This window comes from Meriones unguiculatus, chromosome 20, assembly GCF_030254825.1.
Source record: "Meriones unguiculatus strain TT.TT164.6M chromosome 20, Bangor_MerUng_6.1, whole genome shotgun sequence".
Classification (NCBI taxonomy): domain Eukaryota; kingdom Metazoa; phylum Chordata; class Mammalia; order Rodentia; family Muridae; genus Meriones; species Meriones unguiculatus.
This window is the reverse complement of record NC_083367.1, coordinates 8,095,546-8,119,635: the sequence shown is the minus strand read 5'-3', so window position 1 is coordinate 8,119,635 and position 24,090 is coordinate 8,095,546. Positions and strand designations below refer to the sequence as shown.

General features: G+C 35.3%; 1 protein-coding gene across 5 annotated transcripts in view; it reads right to left on the bottom strand.

Annotated features, from left to right (window-relative positions):
• Window positions 1–3,657: 3,657 nt before the first annotated feature.
• Window positions 3,658–24,090, bottom strand: part of Epha7 (EPH receptor A7) — a 161,701-nt gene continuing 141,268 nt past the window's right edge. The window contains exons 10-17 of one of the 5 annotated variants that reach the window (XM_021662501.2): window positions 23,839–23,964; window positions 22,729–22,914; window positions 22,125–22,186; window positions 20,730–20,939; window positions 19,896–20,045; window positions 11,252–11,445; window positions 9,925–10,080; window positions 3,658–8,547 (exon numbers count right to left, since the gene is read on the bottom strand). In XM_021662501.2, coding sequence (XP_021518176.1) covers window positions 8,433–8,547; window positions 9,925–10,080; window positions 11,252–11,445; window positions 19,896–20,045; window positions 20,730–20,939; window positions 22,125–22,186; window positions 22,729–22,914; window positions 23,839–23,964 — 1,199 coding nt within the window. In that variant the 3' untranslated portion in view covers window positions 3,658–8,432. The remainder of the gene's footprint in view (window positions 8,548–9,924; window positions 10,081–11,251; window positions 11,446–19,895; window positions 20,046–20,729; window positions 20,940–22,124; window positions 22,187–22,728; window positions 22,915–23,838; window positions 23,965–24,090) is intronic. The other 4 variants (XM_060373414.1, XM_021662499.2, XM_060373415.1 and 1 more) reach the window with 4 other exon arrangements.

Genomic DNA, 24,090 nt, shown 5'->3' with positions numbered 1-24,090 from the left:
ACTTAGTCTAGGATATACTACTGAAGTGTGAGGGTTTCTGGCTTAGAAATTCACAAATCATAAAACCTTTAGAGTCTCCTAGGTATCTGCTACTGTGTCAGGATTTCAAAACAAAAATACAATTTGGAAAACTAAATCTTGTCCATGAGGGAACACAATTGACTATAGGGAAAAGAAACAAAATCCTGAGATATGGTTGGCTAATGAGGAATGACACAAGATCACAGCATACAGTGAAGGGGAAGTTTCCCCAGTCCCTCTTCTATAAATGTAATGACAGACCAAAGTTAACACATGTTTAGATAAGAGAAAATATAAATGAAACTTATACAATTAAAAGCTGTTACAGTTGTATTTCTATGCAACGATAGTTATATATATTTATTTCATATGAATTTCTACTGAACAGACAATTTTAATTTAAGGAGAAAGACCAAAATTCTTTCTTATCTTTTTATGAGTTTCTCCAGGTGACTTGAAGAAAGTTTGTAGTAGAACCAGTATAATACATTTTTAAGGCCTAGTGTAGATGTGCTTAGTTTTTCAAGAGCATGGAAATGGGAATCTCTCCCAAGGATTAGGTCCCAACTGTTGATGCCAATTATAAAGTTCAGTTTTCTTCTCAGCAATTGGTATCACAGACTTTCATGCTGGGAAATAGCACAATCTCTTATATGTAGGAGAAATTACGAAGGAAGTTGAACAAAAAAACAAGCCCAAACTACATTGGGAAGGTGATGTAAAAGTAATTTAGGGATGTGGCTGTGAGAATGGCAGTAGTTTTAAAGGACAGGAAAATGTTAACATCAACTGAATATACCAGAGAGAAAGCCTTTCATTTTTGGTACTCATTTGACAAATGTGGTTAATGGTACTAAAAAGAAGAAATTAAGAAGGAGTAAAGATAAGTAAAGATAAGGGTGAGTCAAACATGATTTATATCCTAAAACTCATTTGTTGGTAAATTGTTAAGAATTCACCTATGTTTCAAATTATCTTCCTTGGACAAGCAATATGCATTAGCAGTTAGAGGTATTTGCTTGCAAACATGGCTGCCTAGTTCTTCCTTTCATTGAACATGTAGAAGGAGAAAACCAACTTAAGTGTTCTTTCACCTCCAGTCTAATGCTCCCCCCATGTATAAACATACACACACACATACATGCATAATATGTTCATACATACATTCCTACATACATATATATGTATCTGCAAACACAGATAAATTTTTTTAGATTTAAAAACTTGTTTCTCAAGGTGCATTAAAGGGTCAGATGACAATTTATGGAGCTGGTTCTTTCCATTTATACTTGTTTTCAAGGATCAAAGGTCATCAGTCTTAGCCACAAATACCCTTACCTGCTGAATGATTTCTCTCACTCAATCTAAGAACTTTTTAAAATGGCCCCAGTATCACTCATTTTATACATATCCCTTTCTCTCTCTTATACATGTAAAGCTGGAATGAATGCCACATACTCTAAGATTCATTCATTCAAGTTTCTGTAATCATTTGTAAATGCTTCCTTTTATGAAATAAATAGGAAGTAGACTTACAAGTGTCCTACAAAATTTTATTATTATATTACTTTTTAACTTAACTATGGAATATATGTTTAGTTTAATATATGTTTAGTTTCAGCATTAAACTAAAGCCATTTTTTTAATCTTAGAATAATAAAACCCTGTCTCACTCTAGCTTAAATATAGTGAAGAACTATATATTATTGTTTCTTAAAATAAATCTCTGTTTTTGCCTCTTCAAATGAGATATTAGTAAATAACGAAAGATCAATGGATTCCCTCATCAAGTTTAATTTTCTCCTTTTGATTTAATTTTCTTTTAATCTTGCCCAGATGTTTACAGCCAATGGTATCTCCTCTTCATTCTCAACATCTGGAAAAGTCTGCTATTTAGAACATCCTGGTCTGTTTCCAGTTCCTTTCACCTTCCACATTTCTGTGCTTCTCTTCTCAGTCCCTAAGGGCATGCTAGCTGCTTCTGCCAGTCATAGAAGCGTCCATCCGTGTTCTGAAATTAGTTTTTCTCTCAACATCCATTGCTGCATCCCTTCACTGTACCTCACTCACCCTTCGGGGCACTGGATACCTGCTATCATTTAAGAAAAAATATATAATTTAAATTAATTTATGCTTCAAGGATTTTAAAACTTTTATTGAGGATCTACTGAGTATAAGAAAATGTTGACTTACATTTGGCTTCTACATTCAAAGAGCAATTAGTCTATTTAGTATAGGAGAGACACACCCAAATCATCTGGAGAACAGGATTGGGTAATCACAGTACTGGCAATGAGGCAAAGCACAAGGAGAGAATTAATTCTGACTCATGTTGTCAGAGAAAGCTTAGCAGAGACACTGTGTGAGAGGAGGATCCCTCTCATTTAACAAATTGAAGTAGGAGGATCGCTATGAATTTAAGGCCAGCCTCATCTACATAGTAAAACAGAAACAAAAAAAGTGTAAGGAACTATGATATAGGAGATTAAAAGTGTAGAAGTATACCTTGTACAGCTCTCTTACAACAAACTATCTCAATAGGCCTTGGAAACAGCAGTTGCCTCTGTTTATTTCTGGTACGGCTGAGATGGTTTGTATGTTGCCCTCTGCGCCTGCTATCTGTCAAGCTGAGTTCTGGCTAATGTATGGAGAGCTTGACATGGGACTGCCGAGGAGCTAAACAAAACATGGCATCACAGCAATTCTGGGTCAGCACATGAACAGCATCCCATAAATAGTAGAGTTCAAAGTATGTGTTTCTTTTACCCAAAGGAGTCCATTTGATCTTTACATTTATCTATATTTAATGTAAGCACTTCAGCATATTGACCAAGGAATTTGAGGTTTACCTTGCTTTTATAATTTGTGCAGGAGTCTATGGTATCTATGGAATGGGTATATTAATTTAAAGTACATAGAAAATTGTTTTGAGTCATTTGTCTTATTTCAGAAATTACTTAGCAGAGTAACACTTAAATAAATGGCAGTTCTGCATATGTACTTTAATTTCCTGTATGTTTTTCTAGCTTGTCGTGCAGGCTCGCATTTTATTTAGTTTGGGTTATGTGGCACAATGGTGAGACTTGAACATGTCATTTCCTTACCCTAAGCTAGAATGAACATCGCTTCAGACAAGTACGGCACTGTCTTCTCTGGAGCATTGTTAACTAAGATCTAGTCACACCTGTTTATAACCACACACTAAAAGTATCCTGTGCTTACTTTGGCCACATATAAAATCTATAAAGATACCTAATTGCAGGTGGTGAATTTTTAAAAGAAAAGCAAAAATAATTTTTAGAAATCTGGACATTTGAAGTAATCTAAGTTAATATCCTGCCTTGTGGACTTCAGTTATCCATGAAGGCTCATAATAAACCACAACTTATTATTTTGCCAAAGCTTCAAATTTAGGACTGACTGTAACTATTTTATATCTTAGGAATTCCTTTGATTGTTACCAACCTATGAAACACTAGACTAGTGTTTCTTATTCTTACCCACAAAACATTTGTGCAATAGGACCAATTAAATTGAATCAATTAATTATATTTATTTTAACCTCGAGGTCAATCAGAAGAGATCTTTTCTTGTTTAATTACAGATTTAATTACTTTCAATCATTGAACTTGAAAAAAAAATACCCTCTAGCACTTAACTTTAATGCAGCTCACAAAATTTGTACTGCAGTGCTACTATGCTCCTGCCTACATTTGTTAGTCTATGTTGAGATGCAGACAAAGAAGTGAGCACAGAAAAGCACTTACTGACAACACAGACTCAGGCACACTGCTTCTCAGTGGTTTTAAAATATCCCATGTGCTGGCTTTTATAACTTGTTAATGAATGTGGTTATGATATTTGTACGTAGGAACTTGATTCCCCCCCTTATACTTATTTATTTTTTATATTCATGTCTTCTTTCAGAAGCTTTCCTCAGAACTGATACTGAGTTTTAATTGAAGCTGAAAATACACAGCAAAAAGAAAAAGCAAAAATAAATGCTATACCAAAAGAAAACTGATGTATATAGTAAATAGTGAAATGATTTTTTGCTTCTTGGTAGTCACTTGCTTATAAGTTTTATCTTAATAACTCTGGGAAAAGCCATTGTGATAAGATGCTGCTTTTACACCACATATAAAGACAGAACTATAATATTTTCTCATATCAGGGAATTGCTCCCCTTCTGTATGGTGTTATCACTCACTATGTACAATTAATGATGGGCTTTTCTCTCTTTGTTACTGACATACATCTTTGATCATTATATTACCATTTTCAGTAGGAATGGGCAGGGTATCCCTAAGTTTCAATAGTCTGCTTGCTTTTTGGTTCAGACTAGCATAAGGGTCATCACAGGTAAGACGGCCTTGCACCAGCACTGGGTACCTCACCACAATGGCTATCTTCTTGCAACATCTGCTATTCATTTTTCATCTTTAGATGGTGATGCCCCAAGAGTGCTTGATTTTCTTACTTTCATTTGTAAACTGATCACTAAGCCAGGGTCTGTACTTCACAGCTGGATCAGAGAACCAACTGGGTCCCAGTTTCCCTTTGTATTGGTTCCTGTTTGCATTACCACGTAGTATAAATGCAAATGTGCCCTAGAGTCAGTTTGCTATGTCAGATGTTTAACATGTCTGCCAAGGGCCAACGACAAAATGCTTCCTTTCTTATGCAAATACTCTTGTTATTCTCATGTAGACGCCTCAGAAACAAACAAAAACAGGTTTTAACTGAAATGTTCAACAATCTGGCCCTTTGTAAACAGTCCTGTTATTTCATAGTCAGTGATTAGAGAGAAATTAGGTCATTATACAAGAGGGAGAGCAGGAATAATCAGTTTTATTCATATTCTGATCAACCCACTGGACTATTTTCACAAAATCTTATCTCCCATGATATTAGATAAGAAAAGAAAGGATACCGAATGTGAATGAACCCACCAATGACTGGAGACAGGAATTTCTTTACATTGTCTAATAGACTTGTTTATTATTTTAAGCTGGTAAAAAGAGACTTATGATTCTTGTTGAAGAAAGAGTTATTTGTGCTTGATACATTGAAGACACTGTTCAAAAGCATTTTGTCCTTATAAAAGGATGACCCCTGTAGTAATTTTTAGGCAAGGAGGGACAAAATTCAACCAACAAAAGAGCATATTTCGCCCCGAGTTCCCCGTGATTTCTCCACATATAGCAATAAAAAAAAAAAAAAAAAGAAAGAAAAAAGAAAAAGAATACACATCAGTAATTCATTGGAACATGCACATAAGTGAGCAGTACAGCTTTAAACTGCTCAGGAAACAAAAGGGGGAGGGGAGAACCAGCATGACCTAAATAAAAAGGAGGTGACTTACACCCTTTCAATTGTCTTAAAAACACCAGTAACAGGAGCAATTAAAATATAGTCCTAAATAGTACTAGCTAATATAGATTACATAAGTATACAATACGATTCAACTAATAGTGCTCTGAGAAGCATGAGCCACCAGTTTTAGTAAACTAGGCCCTGAGCCATTGCTGAGAAAATATTAGCTCCCAATGTAACAAGTTACTTAAGTACTGAATGCAAACCAGGTCAAGTGGGCGGGCGGTGTTCTGTAAAAGGTGGCTGTATTAAAGCAAGGAGGCCATTTTCTGTTGTATGTTTTATAGTTTTGGAATTCTCTGTTGGGCATTTGCTTTCTCTCCTTTTCCTCCCCTGAGCACTAATTATCAAAAAAGATTCAAGGTGCAGGTTGTACATTCTCATTGCAATAGCATCTCATCTCTTTCCGGGAGAGAGGATTACAATCAGGTTCACAATGTCAATTCTTTTTTCTCCTCATGTTTGTTTCATATACATGTACTTCAAAATCATAGTTTGACTAGGAAAAGAAACCTACAAATAAGAGAGTGCCATGCAGTCATCCCCTTCCTATTGTGCTGTGAGTCTTTCTCATCCCTTCTCCCCTTTCCCTGTAAATAGCTGTAAAAAATTTAAGGCAGATGAGGTATATTGCTGAAGGAAAAGGTTATTTTTGGAAAAAAAAAACTCAAAGAAACCCACTTTTATTCTGCCCTTCTATTCAAGAAAGACTACTCAACTATAAATCTATTACTAGAAAAAGCAGGAAAGACTGTCTGCATGTACCATATTGTGTCTTCTATTTCTAGAATGGCTTTTTGTTAATTTAATTTTAATAGAAAAAATAAGCACCTTAAGCTATGAACAAGAAAAGAACTTCATTATTAGTGAGTCCAGAATCCAAACGGAATTAGAGAACACTCGCTCAAGCTCTCACTCATTCGCACAAAGGCCAATGCTACTGATTAAACTGTAAAGTGCTGTACTTAGTATAAACACTTGTATACACTGCAGACACTGAAAAATAACCCTCAAGCACATTGTGTTATATTTCCAAAAATATATTTACAGTCTATTACAAAGATTACAAATGGAAGTGTCTAGGTGACTGGATTATGCTAATTAAAACCTATTTTTACAGATTATTTTTCCTTAGGGACAAAAACATTTTAGTGAAATTAAAATGAATTTTCTACTTAATCAAAAAATAAATTAAAATATCAAATAACACTGTACAGTGATAAAAGAAAAAAAAAAGGTGAGATATGGAGGGGTTTGGGAAGCAATCCATTTGAGTTTTCTATAGCCATCTTTGGTCCTAAATGTGGGAAAACACATTATGTAGCACTGAAAATACCTGTTTCTTTGTGAAGCTCTGCAAGTAAAATAGAAAAATATAGTGCATTTTCAATGTACTCAGAGCCACTACTGAGAATATGTGTATACAAAACAAGACGGTATAAATAAAATTTACAAGTTTTACAAAGGAACATTTACAGATTTTGCTTGTTACCTGTCTGTTTGTTTGTGGATGTCCACATTACCAAACACCAATTAGGACCGATCCCTGGGATCTTTCTCTATTAAGATCATTATAAACAGCCCAATTGTCTTTGGAAGTACAACAGTTCAGTTTGGGGTAGTTCATGATTTTTGTAACTTTTGAAAACATTACTCAAATATGTATACATTCCTGAAATATCTATAAAGACACATTTAATTATTGCTTATGAAATTCTAACACAGTAAGCAAATACTATGGTTTAATAAATAAAATGGAAACGGAAAAGCCAGACCCTTCTTCCTTCGGGGATAAGAGAGTTTTTATCTGAAAGAGGTTTGTGTGTCAGTGTTCATAGATAAAATACCTCTGTTTCGCCTTCTCACTGCAATGGTGGTAATTGTTCTGGCAAATTCATCTTTGAGTGGTGAGAAGTGAACTGTCCCTTTGATCTTTCTTCCAAGTAACAATAGAAAACTTAATTCTTTACTTTTGTATTTGGACTGCATTCAACAAGAAGGAATACAAAATATAGGTTAACTATTTCTCCTAAATTTCTTACAAGACTGAAGCTCTTGATGTGCTCAGATTGGATTTTAGCTAATGCTGGAGAACTCCTGCCTCCAGATCTGCCTTTCACCAGCATCTTCAAATGCAGCCTCAGCCTTTTACCATATACACATAAACCTAAAATTTGACATTTTTTATTAAGTTCTGTCTAGTAAATCACTCTATAAACAATCTGTTAAAAGTGCCTTATAGCATTTATGGATCATTATTGCTTTTTTTTTTCCATTGAAAAGTTAGTATGTTGTAGGATTTTTACAAAACAAAACAAAAAATCCCATTAAAAAATATCAGAGCTCTTGGCAACTTGCAATTCTGAACTACCTGCCAATCAGCAAACAATATCAAAACATCACTGGTTAAACAAAACAAACTGACACAGCAAGGATAGCAGAGCCATGAATGACAAAGTCATATCCTCAACTATGTGTGTAGTTTTGTTTTTGTTTAAGTTTGAGATTCTTTCAAAGGTACCCAGTGTAGTAACGTGTTGCAAATTTAACACTAAAAAGGTCCAAAGCTACAAATAACTTTCTAAAACAAAGTCCTTATGCAGAATAAACACAGATGGTTTTGGAAAAGAATAGTCTGAAATCACATATTTAAGGAAAATATTTCATTGATTTTAACAATAAGATCATGATTTTATTTGACAAATATATTCTTTCTTAAATTCTTTATGTACATTTTAAAAAGTCTATAAGATAAAAAGAGGTTCGAGAGCTCAAGGTGTTGGGATGTTTTTCAGGTAGTACTTTGTTTATTGTCACTGCTGTGTTCCTGGCCACCAGTGGTGGATCCTAAATTCCCTTTTTGTAAATTCTGGTGGCACTTAAGGAGTTCAAGTCTGTAGGTGCTTCTAAAATCTTCTCTTTATTGTAGGAAGGACCCAGTATATCGACTGTCTTCTAGCAGCATTCTATGCATATACTGAAGGCCAGAGCTGTTCTCCTGTAGTCATCAGACTCACATGAGGGAGACCTGCACGTCACACCTGGATGCCTGTTCCGTGTAAATGCAGCATTTGTGCTCGCATAGTCTGGATGCTGCTCATGATCTTTTTTTGATGACCAACCAGCGTGATCCCTAAACTCATCACATCACTGAAAAAGACAAAGAAAGGCATTCTTACTGATATATTAAAAACAAACAAACAAACAAACAAAAAAAACCACGACAATGCTTTAAGTGCTCATCAACTGTCAATAAAGTTTTCTGTTAACTTCAGGCTAACAGATACTAACAGTATTCTTGGTATTAAAATCTTACTCCAAAGATCATATGGTGACCTGTTTGTACAGTTTCATTTGAAAAATTGGATTACCAAGTCTGTCTCTTAATTTAGCATACTGGTGCTTTTTAACAAATCAGAAATTTTATACAAAAATGTTAACATGTTATATAAAAATGTTAAAATGTCATTCCCCATTTAAAAGGTAATAAAATGTTACTTGAAATGTTGAAGGCTTTAAATTATTTAACTGGAAAAAAAAAAACGGGATCTTCTAGCAATGAAGTATTTTCTAGAACCCAGTAGAAAGCTCAGGAAATCCGTCACACAAAAATGTACAGTGAGTTGGATTCTGTGAATAAATTTGAGTATGTATTCCTAACTGTGCATTCGCTTTCCTTAAATAATAAGGATAGGATTGCTACATTTATATTCTATGCCCCAGTCACAACTTAAATGTACAATAAATTAGTTATAACCATTTCTATGCTTTTGTTTTTCCTAATAGCCAGAAATATTAAGCTTCGATATTTACAAGTAGCTGAAATATTGCAACAATATGATACTATTGTATTATATGGCAGGTTCTTTCAAAAGCACAGACCTACAGAGACAAAGATTACTTTGAAAATCCAGGTCTAAACAGGACAGATTTATCCATAGGTTTTTGAAGAAACTGGAAGGGGACAGTGTGGATACGCGTAAGTTTATATACATGTCATTTCTTGGTGTACACCGAAAGGGTGTTTGATTGCTAGGCTGAGACGGCTTCCGGAAAGCACTGAATACCATTTAATCAGTGATAAACTAGAAAGAAAAATTTAGTTCTTTTGACTTCAAATTCATAGTAATTTTAAAGCTGATCGCAGAAATATTCCGCAATGAATAGGAACCTGAATGTTACAGTGGCTAATAAGAAGGAAGTGCCACTGTTCACGACCCAGGACCCTGGCCTAGGAGACAAGCTAGATGTCAAACTCTTGTTGAGTCACTGTAGAGGACATTTACATTTTCCGACCTTTAGCTTTATCAGTTACAAAATTAACACGTGACTACTGGTTTCATAAAATGCTGTTTTATAATATGCTGTTTAAAAGAGAATTTATGTCTATGAGCATTTCTGTTAGAAATGTCTTTTCCCTTTGATTTTGTGATTACAGACTTTTATTATAAAGAGGATAGCCTAGCATATGAATTGTGGATTGTACCTAATCAATTCTTAAATACAATTTAACAAGCTTCAACTTACTCAATAGTCATCCTGGCCACTGACTCGAGTGAGTTATAACCCGCTGCTGTGAAGTTATCCTTATACCTTTCCATTTTAATAGCTTGCAACCATTCTCCAACTGAACAAAAGGCAGTGAAGTCAGGGGTGCTCTGATCCAGAAGAGGGCTGATGGGCCTAGGTAAGAATGAGACACAGAAATATCCTCAGCAATTACCAAAGAAAGATCATCTTGGTAATTACAAGAAGGATTTAGGAAGCAAAGTACAATGTCTTAACTGGTCTATGTAATAACCAAAACCAAAACCAAGTAAGTTATCCAGAAGCTACAAATACCTGAATTTAAGTTTTATTTATAGGAATGCTCACTGTCTTCCACATGGTCATAAACACTATGTAGGTGAAGGTGCTTGGAAGAGTCATATATGTTCATTGGATTTTTTTTGAGTTTTTGATTATTAACAGATAATAATATGTTCATTTTCTTTATCTGAATGGTAATTACATATTTTTACAAAAGAAAATGTAAATAATTTATTATCACCTATGTGATACATGCAAAACATAAGTGTAATGATAGAGTTGTCCTGAATAAATTCTTTTCTTTTTTTTTTGGTATTTATTATTATTATTATTAATTACAATGATCATTCACTTTTTTTTAAAGTAGACTAACAATGAAGGAAGTTTCTGGCTGTATCCTAACACATCCAGGCCACCAGGTACTATTCAGAGCCTTAAAATTTATCTGTTTTGGTGACATGTTGAGAGTCCCGTGGAGATAACAGACCACGTGTAGCTCATAGCAGCAAGCTTACCTGTAGCTGAAGCTGAAAAACTACCGCAGCACCCTGTGCTAGGATGAAAGCACTGTTTTTAATGCATTTTGTGGGCAGTATATACTGAGATACTTCTTATAATTTTTAACTCTGCAGAAGCATTTTATTAAATAATGAAGGAAAACAACAAACTACAATATAAGAATATGCCTAAGCTAGAGCCACATAATAAAAGCTAGACGGCATCAATGCAGGCCTGAAAGCAATGTGCCTCCGCCTGGTCACTGAGACCTAGCCAGCACAGAACATATTCTGAGAAAGATATGTGTTGTTATCAAAAGTCCTATGAAAATAGAAGTCAAATAACAATGAATGGATATAGTTAAATACTAATTAAGATAAACCATCTAAAAAGGAAAAAAAAGCTAATAAAGCTTTGTAAACATACATTTTATTGTAGATTTACAGTTGAACACAGTTAGTTTGCTATTGTGGCAAAGCTGAGGAGATAAATGGTTTATGTGAATATTTTTAGTTCATTAAGTTCCATCTCACTGGAGATTTCTTACCTACTACAGGTTCCCAGGGGTGTTTTCAGACTACTGGGGTTTCTAATCATTTTGTCTAGAATTCCGACTATCTGCTCAAACTTTGGTCTTTCTGCCCGTTCTTTCTGCCAACAATCCAGCATTAACTGGTGTAGTCCAGCTGGGCAGTCCATGGGTGCTGGTAAGCGATAACCTTCTTCTATTGCTTTTATGACCTGAGAGCCAAAAGGACAGTGAAAATATTACCAACTGATGTCCAATTACAATGAAATGAACTGCTTCGAAGGCAAAATGATTTATCCAGACAAGAATAAGACATATTGCTTACAAAGTCTTCTTTTTTTTTTTTTAACAAAACATTCATGAATATATTAAGCATGTTATTTTGGGGTCCATGAGGCACAGGATATGATGACATTTCCTACTTAATTCAGCAATAGGGAGTAGCAATTAAGCTCACACAGGGTGCGAGAGATGGAAATATTTTTAATGCCACCCCAGAGGTTTTCAAAAGGGGACATGTTATGGAACTCTGTTAGCCGAATATAGTTGTAAGAATACACATGTGCATAGAAGTAAAAGATAATGAAAATGGAAAAGGAAATTGAGTTACTGAAAGTAAGCCAAAGGAGTTCACTCTTTGATGAGTTCAGATGACACTTTTAAAACAAGAGAGTATAAGATGTGAATGTGGCATGTCAAAACATGCTATCAAACAAACTTCTTATAACCTCCATGAAGGCTATTATTCTGGATCATGGGGTCATGGGTCAAGGTTGCAGGTTGTTCAGTACATGAAAGGTGGCTGGATTCCTTCCTGTCTCCACATTCACCTATCTTACAGTAGTAGGTGGAAAGCAACAAGGACAGAGAAAGCTTTAGAGGAGGAAACTGAGGATGACACCCCAACCAAGGACAATGCATGGAGAAGACCTAAAAACCCCAGCTCAGATGTAGCGCAAAAAATGGGGCTTTCTCTGACATGAATTCAGTGACAGCCTCTCTGATCATCTCCCTCAGCGGGGGGGAGGGGGGTGCAGCCTTGCCAGGCCACAGAGGAAGACAATGCAACCAGCCCTGATGAGACCTGATAGGCTAGGGTCAAATAGAAAGGGAGAAGGTCCCATCCCGTCTCCCCCTCCCCCCGTATCAGTGGACTTGGGGAGGGGCATAGGGGAAGAAGACGGGGGTTTGCTATTGGGAGGAGATTTGGGAGGGGGCCATAGCTAGGATACAAATGGAATAAATTGTAATAAATGATAATAATACAAATAATTAACTAAGTAAAAATATTAAACAAGAAATAAAAAGAAAGATTGTAAGAGACAGTAACAGGGAGTTTTTCTTAGTAATGTCAATAATTATACATAAAGTGTCACCAACATGACTACCCAAACATGAACTGAACAAGTATGGCACTAATGAACATGGCATAGTAGATGGGAAAAAGCCCATGAGTCCTCAAACCTACACAAAGAACTTCAGGTAACTGAGCAAAGTTAAGAGCAGGAGAGGCGATCTTCCCCAGACAAGAGCACATCAGTGTGTTGTCTAGTGCTAAGCTGTCAGCCGTGAAAGCATGCATACTGGTAGCATTATGTGGACCCAAAAGGTTATATTTAGAAACACATAAGTATAAATAATAAATACTTGCTTGTCATAACAATGGATAGAAAAAAAGAGGCCATGAATTTGAAGGAGAGCGGGAAGATTCATATAAAAGTATTTAGAGGAAGAAAAGGGAAAGGAGAAATCTTATAAATATATTACAGTCTCAAAAATAAAATTTAAAATGTATGATAAAATGACTTTCTGGAAAAGAAACCTCACAAAACTAACTTTTAGCTTTTAAATAAAAGATGATATACCCAGATGAAGAATTGATTTTAGTAAGTATTAATGACCTTGCCATTTGTAGGGACACTTTTCAATAAGATATATGTTTCCATTCAGGAATAGCATACTAAAACATATGTAAGATGGAGGGTGACATGAATGCTAACTAGCATTAACTCTTTTAGTTGAAAAATCTGTTATACATGTTAAAAACATTGTAATTTAACAGAAATGTGTATGAGTACAGTATGAAGTAAAAAGGTAAATAAATAAATTTAGTAAGATCAATATTTAAAAACTGTTAACTATAAAATCCTAGTGCCAAATCTTTTCAAATTACACAGTTTGTATTTCATTAGTTTATTACAAATCCAGCCAACAGTCTTCATAAGTACACCACAGTCTGTAAGTTTAAAATTGAATGTATCATTTTTCTTCAATCTTTTACTGTTTCTTCCAGTAGAATTTAGAGGTGTGCTGGACAGAAACCTGAGAATGGTACTCTATTCTTTTTTTTCTATACATAGGCAACTAGTTTCCACTTTTCCATGTTTCTAAGACATGATACCATATATTTTAAGTACTGGATAAAATGCTCACATCCTGTAGAATGCAATTATGTTCTTAGGGTAAGTCTTCACAAAATTTCAAGTTTGTTTCTGTAGGTACTGTTTATTTGTGAATAATAAATGGAGAAACAATATGTAGTGATGACTGTGAGCATTAAGGGAGGTTACAGGAGAGTTGATGATCCCCAAACTGTAAACATATATCACTGAAAACATTCCCCCACATCTCTATCAAGTTATTTATCCCATGAGCAAATATACATAAATAGCAACTTTATAAAAATTACAACTGTGTATATATAATATATATATATATACCACAAATATATTTATATATACACATGGAATCATATTTTTAAGTTACTTATTTTTTATTTTATGTGTATAGTGTTTTGCCTACATGTATGTATGAATAGAAGTGTATGTGCCTAATACCCACAGAAACTAGAAAAGGGTGTACACAGTTGTGTGGCATTTTTACTTAGAATTGAACCCAGGTCCTCTGCAACAGCTATAACTGCAATTAACCCCTGGGCCATGACAAAAACTTATCTAACATTTAAGCAAAATGCTGTTCTTAGATTCAAGTGTTGTATGTAAAATACTATAGAGAAAAGTAAATGTACTTTGAAAATCTTGGCTAAGTGATTTCAATACCGGCTTAGCTTGTGAAATGTAAATAACTTCCAAAATTTTATGCATTAAAATGACCACATAATAAACACTTAGAAGATACCCTCCAAATTGAAAGAGTGGCTTTCCTGATACCCACGTTGCCTATACTGAACACATACAATATTCTTCTAATGTGACAAATAGTCACTTCAATATCAACAGCATTTGCTCAGTTCTCATAACTTCCTGTACTTCCTAATTGGTTTTCCTGCCTGTACTTCTTTAGATCACATTATAGAATAATATAGGAAGAATCATCTTTCTATTTTTCCTTTTGTTTAAAATTATCTTTTAAAATAAATGATTTCCATGACCCTTCTGGCATCATACTCTTTAACAGGGTTCTATGTTTTCATGATGTCTTTTAGAATTCTTGATCTTAGAATCCCATGTAGTAATGGGAACAGGGACTGTCTCTGACATCTCAGTGGCTGGCTCTTTGATCACCTCCCCCTGATGGGGCAGCAGCCTTACCAGGCCACAGAGGAAGACAATGCAGCCAGTCCTGATGAGACCTGATAGACTATGGTCAGATGGAAGGGGAGGAAGACCTCCCCTTTCAGTGGACTTGGAGAGGGGCATTGGAGGAGAAAAGGGAGTGAGGATGGAAATGGGAGGGGATGAGGGAGGGGGTTACAGCTGGGATACAAAGTAAATAACTCCAATTAATAAAAAATAAATTAATTAAAAAAAGAATCCCATGTATTCTTAGAACATTGGATCAAAGAAGCAAGTACTGCTACGTACCATACAGGAAAATGAGAGTTAGTGAACTTTTTCAGGCTCCCCATTGCATTCTAGAAATTTATGAAGCCTTCTGTTGTAATAGACAAATGTTACTGACCTCAGTGGGAAACAAAATAATTTTCAATGTTTAAAGATATAGTGGGTGCTGAGCATGGTGGCACATGCCTGTAATCCCAGCACTCAGTGAGGAAGAGGCAGGGGGATCTCTGAGAGTTCGAGGACAGCCTGTTCTTCAAAGTGAGTCAAGGACAGTCAAGGGTATACAGAAAAACCCTGTCTCAAAAGACAAAAAATAAAGTAAAATAAAATAAAATAAAAATAGTGGGCTACACATTCAAAGCAGTGGCAGCAGAATATAAAACTTCAATATGTTCTAGCATAAGTCAGGTGTAGTGGCATATGCTTTTAATCCCAGCATTAGGCAGGCAGATAAAGGCAGATCTCTGTGAGTTTGAGGCCAGCTTAGCATATAGAGTGAGTTCTAGGACCACCAGGGCTACACAAAGAAATCCTATTTTGAAAAACAGAGAGAGAGACAGAGAGACAGACAGACAGACAGAGAGAGAGAGAAAGAGAGAGAGAGAGAGAGAGAGAGAGAGAGAGAGAGATCGGATGCAGAAGTTCCCATTAACAGTGTTGGCCCTGACCAGTGCCCCCAACCAGAGGAGTACCAGAGACTCTCTTTGGTAATGCCTTTGAATGCCTTTCCATTTGGAGCATCTTTAAGTTTTATCCTTTCATGATAAACTGGTCAACATATTGTCACCTTTTTGGAAAATAATGTTCTGCATTCTGTAGGTTTTGTTGTTATTAGTATACCAATTAAAGCCACATTGAAGAATTATATTAAATATTCATCAAGTTTCTACCATATGGCTTTGGATTAGAATTATTTTGATTGTTACAGAAACCATCTTCAGTAAATACTAATAGTAAACACTAATAGAATTTACTGCCATTAGAGATAGAACATTTGCAATACATAAAAAGTGCTCAAATCCTATAGTTGTTAGGGAAGATCGAATTGGAAGTAGGTGATCTGATTGGAGCCCATGGAGCTATAAAGTATGTTACATTTTCAGTGAAGAGACTAGAATGTGTTTTTCCCCCACATACTTACTTGGAAACAAAAGAGCATACAGGTTGACCTATGAATTCAGTGAATTTACTGCAAATATATTATCTGAAATTCCTAGAAACATGTTGCGTTTGCCTGCACTGATCTATCCTCACTCCTATCACAGAAACAACCTCTTTGGTATACACTGTTGATAGTACTTAGAAATAAAATTTACCCCATTAGTGTCCCCTTCTTACTACAGTATGGCCATCAGAGTTAAGAGAAGGAATAACAGAGGCCTGCTGGTGACAGGCCTATCTTACTTCAAAATGGGACATAGCATGATGGGCTCCTGTCACTGCGTTACCCCTGACAATATGACTCCGAATTCACGCTCCTAAATATACTGGACTCCACGTGTGGAATTTTGTTAAAAACTTCAGGAAGAAGGTGCAATTTAGTTTCTATATTAAAATGAGAAAAAAGCCATAAAATAAGAGGTGAGTTTTAAAAGGTAAAATTTGAAGGCTTATAATTCACTCCTCAAGTAAATTTAGCCATACATATATTGCATTTTCAAAGGTCTTTTTTTTTTAAAAAAAAATCATGTATATGAGTGTGTGTCTGTATGTACGTACATGCACACCCGTTATCTGGGAGGCCAGAAGACGGTGTCAGAACCCTGGAACCGCAGTTGGGGTTGTTTGTGACTTGTACTAGTTGCCTGTAGAGAATGAACCTGGGTCCTCTAAAAGACGCACGAGCTCTGGACCTCTGAGGCATCTCTGCATGTCCTTAAATGACCTCTTAAGTGATGGATTATATCACCTTTAGGTAAACTCATTCTTTTAAAAATCAGACAGCTTTGATTAAAGTAAAAATAAAACAAAATAATGAATCAATATTCAAGTACGATTAAAAGAAAAAGAACTATATAGTAATTTTAAAATTTTATCACTTGAAAATAAATTTTATTTTATTTTCACTTATAAACAATCAATAATAAATCCAATTAAAAGGTAGCTGCTATGGAGGCCAAGAAAATGTTTTCAAACTTTGCAATTTTTTCTTATTTTTGATTGAAAACACATAAAGATTTTCGTTTGAAAGGAGGACATTAAATAAAACAACTAAATATCAAGATGCTTTTCTGGAAAAAAATGACAGTTGGAAATGTATTGGGAAAGCTTCACATCTTAATATCATTAGTACAAGTTAAACTGCTTCCACTGCAGTTGAAACTCCAGATAGTTATAAGACTCTTAAAATAAAAAAGAAATGGCTATACAAATGTTTGTCATAAGCTATTTGCATATCACATGCATATGCCTATTTTCTTGTTCCATATTCTTGTTTTCTTCTTTTTCCAGAATTAAGGCAAAGCACTGGACAACTCTCAGAACTGCTGATGCCTTTGCCACTCACCCCTTTTTTATTTTCTTATTTTGAGTACAGACACTTCATCTCATACTGCATTCAGAGTAGATTTTTGTAGGAGCATAACCATAAATTTATATCTTGTTTTCATGGAGTCTTATGAAAAGTCTTTTAGAATCCAATGCATTTGAAATTTGAGGCCTTTCTAAAATACCTCACAGATGTCTAGCTGCTAACTTTAAACAATGCAAGGTGAACCAGTTCACTTAATAAATCAACCCAGAGGGTTGGGAATATAACTCAGTGGCAGGACACTTGCATATATGAGAACATCGGATCAGAGCAAACGTCTCTGGAAATGCAATATGTCCCTGTTCACAGAGAAGCCCCACATGCAGCAGAAACTCCACAGGTTTATCCACTGTGTATAAACTTTAGCCACAGTCTAGAGAGAACCTTCTCTTTTGATAAAAAAAGAAAGAAAAATTCATTTTCTTCCATTTCAACAATGAAAATGAAGCATAATTGCTTAAATGGTATGCTATACTTAGCTATAAAACAAGAATGCTTCAATAAGAATATTTATATACTTCAGGTTCCACATTTCTTGCTTCATATAACTGATATAACTGATGGAAACAGATGTAGAGATCACAGCCAAACTATAGGCCAAGCTTGGAGAATTTTGTGGAAGAGTGGGAGGAAGGATTGAGGGAGCTGGAATGGTCAGGTACAGCACAAGAAGACCTACAGAGTAAAATAACCTAGGATCATGGGGACGCGCAGAGGCTGAACCACCAAACAAAGAGCATACATGGGCTGGGCCATCCAGATGTAGCAGATGTGCAGCTTGGTCATCACATGGGTTTCCTAACATTGGGAGTAGGAGTTATCTCTGACTCTTTTGCCTGCCTTAGAATCCCTTTCCCCTATCTGGGCTGCCTTGTCTGGCCTCAGTGGGAGAAGATGTGTTTAGTCTTGCTCTGACTTGAGGTGCCTGGGTGAGAGGATACCATTTGGGGCCTCCCCTTCTGTGACAGGAAGGAGAGGAGAGAAGGAAGGGAGGGGGTGGTGAAGGTGGGACTAGGAAAAGAGGAAGGAGGGGGCTGAGATTATGCAGTAAAGTGATTAAATAAGTAAATAAATAAATAAATGGGAGAAAAGGAAAAAAAAAGAATATTGATATACATTTCTCTTCATAAACTTAGAACGTAGGCAATGTTTCATACTATACAAACCTATGCTCAAATCGAATTCAGACCTTCAAGATGAAAAAGTTAAAAGGCTGGTGTTAAACGCTAAAGTCAGAACTAAACCTCATTCAAGATATAGTGCGAGATGATCAACAAAAATATTTTTGTCATAATAATACATTTGTGATGTTCATTTTAAAAACAAAACAAAACAAAAAGGTAACTACCAAACTTAAAATTGTAAGTTTTTTTTTCATCCATTTCTGTTATGTTTGGAAGTTAAGTAAACTTTGAGTTTAAGTCATCTTACATTCCTGTCAATCCTTTTACTTTTGAAAGTAGAACGAAAGGAAGGTGTCAGAAGAGATGACACTCTCTAGAGTATCTGGGGATGCAAATATTCCCTTTCTCTGCCCCAAGGATCTGTTTGCCACATTTTGACAGTCCAGGAAATCTTTGACATTGAAACCTGTCAAATATTAGCAACTATGCCTTTGCCAAAAGGAAGCTTCATTTAGATTTTGTTTTTGAAACACTAAGAACAAACCAAAACAAAAAACAAGAAAAAAGTGCATCGCTCATTTCAAAACATCAAAAGCTATAAATGAGTATCTGCTCCTCCTTCCCAAGCATATGTTTTTCAGTTATTTCAGAAACCTGAAGCATCTCAAAGCACCCCCATGTACAGCACACACCTTTAAAGGCCACAGGAACTCATTAGGTAACTCTAAATTACAAAGATACTAACTTAATGAAAACTCCTGAATTTTAGCTGTAGCTGATTCCTATTCTTGCCTATGTCTATGTCATCTGAAGAAGTACAACTCTGCTTCATTTGCTATTGGCACCCTTTTTCTAAATGGCAGTGAAGACATTCCTACTCTGCTACATTTTTTTATGCAACTCTTTAATAGCATCCCTTTGCACAATTATAATCATTAAAGAGGAAATATCATTTTTGTTATCCTACTGTGCCAATAGAATTAAAATAAAAGAATACAGAAGTAATCATTCTAAGTAAGCAAATAAAAAATTTAGACCAGGAAAACCTCAAATTCATGATAATTATTATCATCATTAGCACTGATAATAACAGAAAACTATGTTTTTATAAATCTATAAAAATGTGTCCTTAACAAACCATCAACCATGTTACACTAGAAACAGACATGAATGTATCAAGTGTTGTGGTACAATGAATCACCTACATCTTGATTTGACATGTCCCAATAAGGTCGTTCTCCATAAGACATCACTTCCCACATGACAATCCCATAGCTCCACACATCACTGGCTGAGGTGAATTTCCGGTATTGAATGGCTTCAGGTGCAGTCCACCTTACTGGAATTTTTCCACCCTGTTATATAAAAAGATGTTGACATTCTAAGTAGGCAAAGAAGCTTATGCATCATTTATGGGCACACCCTCAGCTATGTTAAACGTTTCTACATGGGTTGGCAGCCCAGCAGCGACAGGTCTGTGAACCTTGGACTTCTCTGTATTCAAAGTTACCAATCTTTCCATTAGGCTTTCATTACATGTTCATTTCTAAGGCAACTGTACTTAATGGACCTTGTGTGGTGTCAGGGCGAGAGTCTAATGAATAGATAATGACAAATTAGACCACATTGCCAGCAAAGTGGAGTGAAAAATGGATATTTAACTAAATGTCCACATGCCTTCCTTTTTTGTCTAATATCATAAAAGTTTTAAGTATCATACTCATTTTTTGGAATCTTTATTTAAATATGATTATGCTGACTTCTGTGATAATAAGCTAGTAAGTAGATACTGTTGTATTTAACAACATAATATTTAAATAGCATAACTCCAGTGTAGTGAGACACCAGTGTAAGATGTGATATTATCATTCTTCTTCTTTCCTTTTTGGGTTTATGTGTAGATGGTAATAACACCAATTTCCTCAGGGGAAAGCCGAGGTCAATCGGCATGTCTACTGGTGCTTAATTTTACATTAACCCCTTCTTGCTTGCTTGGGATAGCCTAGGTATAAGAAGCACATTAACAGGTGTTTTCTTACTGTAGTTGTATAGACAGCTTCAGGATCATCCTCTATAACCCGGGACAGGCCAAAATCTGACACTTTACAAACAAGATTGCTGTTGACAAGAATGTTGCGAGCTGCAAGGTCCCTGTGAACGTATCCCATATCTGCCAAATATCTCATCCCGGCGGCAATTCCTCTCAGCATTCCTACTAACTGAATGACTGTAAATTGCCCATCATGTTTCTGCAGGAAGACAAAGTAAAGTCCCAGTTAATGGTACTTTAAAAGGAACAAAAATCACCAGAAAAAGAAAAAAAGCATGCATGCTTATAACTTACCGTAGTATAACGTGAAGTGTTAACTAATTTTATGTATAATATAGATAATTAGTGGGGAAAATAGCCCATGCTGGTTATCATGTTGCTGATAGCTAACATGATAGATCTGTAGTAATACCTAGCTATCTACATATATTGGTTATTTTCATGATAACTGATAATAACTGGCTATTATAAAATGCATGTATTTATATAGTAAATTTTCAGCCAAAGATAAAAAATAGAATTTACGAAAAATAAACTCTTATAGGTTAAGTGTCTCTTACATACCAAAACATGTACATAAGCTTTTTATTTTTATTTAAAATATTGAACAAACTTTTTATTTAAAATATTGAAAAATTAAAGATGAAAAATAATTAATGGTGGTTGATTTTACTTTCTTCCATCCCTCTAGCTATGCTGCTGGTAGCCACACTACTTGTTAATAACATTTCACTACTGTGTCCAGAGACCTTCCCAACCAAACTGGCCACTTTCTGGTTTTAAAGAGATGCAGCCATGCTACACGAATGCTACTGGTTTGAAAACATCGATTCCCTGGCTGTTACTTCAGGAAACCGGGTACTGTATATACTGAAGTCACACACCCATTAATTGCTCTTCTGGTTTATGACTCTGAGTTAAATATGTCATTGTAGATCACATAAAGAAGATGTCATGAGAACTCACACACTGTAATTATTTTGTAATTCCATTAGGAAAAATGTTAACATGCCCTTATTCTGAAAACAAAACAAAACAAAACAAAAAAAAAACAAACTTACTACAGTAGAACTATGCTTGTTCATAATTAAGAATTTACAAAAAAAAAACAAAACCACATACCACTCATTAAAAATTATTTGCTGCCCTGTCATAGATATTTAAATCACCCAGTTCAGAATATCATTTATAAGTCAGGTAAGGATATTAATAAACCATTTTATTAAAATGATAGTTTAACCCATTCTAGAACTGATTTTCTGCAAAAATAATTTTCTGACTTCATAAAGTTTTCACATGTACATGTCATACTGTGACACACATTCACAGACGTCCCCCTCTTGCACACAGTCTAGATGCATGGGAGAATGCTGTCGGAACTCACCCTGAGAAACGCATCCAGGGCTCCATTTTCCATGAACTCTATCACGATCATAACAGGCTTCCCTAATAATGAATAAAGAAATGGAGAAAATGGTATTTCACCAGCTATGGCCTACAATCAAGAATTTCTGATTCATTTTACCCCACCTCCCCAACCCATGGTGCTAGTTGGAGAAACTGCGGAGGTCAGAAGGGAGAGTTTCTAACAACAGGGCTAAGCTTAGGCAGACATGCAAGGCAGTGCAATGAAGTCACAATGCGCTAAGCATGGGCACTCCCTGCCCTCCTCACTTTTACTTTGTGAGCAACAATAAAAAGTGGAGCCTTATATAAAATGTACAGGAGTTATATCACTTTTATGGGTTTTGAAAATAAATACAAACATTATTCAGTCATCCTAGCTGTGAAATTCATTCTTCAAATCTAATCCCACATTTTCCTTGATTATATTCAGAATTAGCAGCAAAAATAATTGTTTTTTATTAGTCACACACCAACAAAAATCAGTTAGAAATGTTATGTGTCCAGAATTTGATTTTCAATTATATGTGCAATACTACTAGTTTCCAGCACATTAATAAGTGAAGCATATCACCAGAGTCTACCTCTTGTAACAACCCCTTCCAAATGGACGACATTTGGGTGGTCAAACTGCCCCATGATGCTTGCTTCGCATAAAAAGTCCCTCCTCTGTTTTTCTGTGTAACCAACTTTCAGGGTTTTTATGGCCACTGCAACATCTCTTTTCCCTGGAAGTTTCAAACGACCACTGCACACTTCTCCAAATTCTCCTGAAGTAAAAGAACAAGCAGGCATGTTTCAATTGCTGAAATAATTCATGTTTTCAATGAAAATGGATTAAAATATTTAAAATAAGTTTTAATTAATAAAGCTTTTGTTTTCTAAGTGAAAACAATGCATTCAAATTGATGGAGAATTTTTATTTCCCATATGCAATGAAACAGATTCTGACATAAAGGGTAAAATAAAATTAAAATTAAAGACACGTTTTTGTTCATTCATGGAAGCTAATCCTCACTAAACTGCTACAGAGGCTCTTACTTTTCAGTTGATTAACAGACACTCTTTCAGAGTCAGCCTTTAGATTTGAAACATTTACTCACTAAAGCATAAGGGCACATTACCAGATTTGCAATTGTTGCTATTGCTTTTAAAGTCTAAGGAACAACATATATTAAAGATTTTTAAAGTATGAGATTTATATGCATTTCCCTTCCTATGTATACTTTTTCAGCATCTTGGGCTGAAAAAAAATAAACTTATACTGCCCCATTTAATTTATATAAAATTTTCCACATTAATGTAAATGGTAAAATAGTTAATAGCTAGAGATAAAAGAGAAAATAAAGGAAGTTTTAAAGACAGGAATGTATATTCCAAAAAGATTCAAGAAAATTTGGATGTTGAAAATTCTAAGCTATTCTTGAAAAAGAGCAAAGAGTGACTATGAATTAGCTAATAACACAGCATCTTAAGAGCCCAGTTGAAATCACATATATTCAGACTTTACTACGTGTTCTCTTTTCATTTCTTTTTAAGATTTCATAAACAAGTACAGCCTCATTCCTTCCCATAGTTCAGGTAAATGCAAGAGTTCTATACTTGAAGTATAATTATTTGGCTGTCATTATGATATATGACTTTCGATCTTGGCCAAATAGAACAGCTGAATAAGGAAGCTACAACAGCCTTACCTGCACCAATCACACGCTCAATTTTAATACAGGAGGCATCTAGCTCCTTGGCGAATTGATGGACAGCTCTATTTGGGTCCTCATAGGTTTCAGGGTCAATGTAGGTTTTGGTGCCTGGAAATTTAACTGTAATGATGTAAGAAAGCATGACTGTGATGAAGCAAAGCACTTATTGTGCAGTCAGCCCAGGAATGTCATTATGCAGAGTGCTCCTTGGAACAGTGACCTTGCTTCCACATCACCTCATTCACA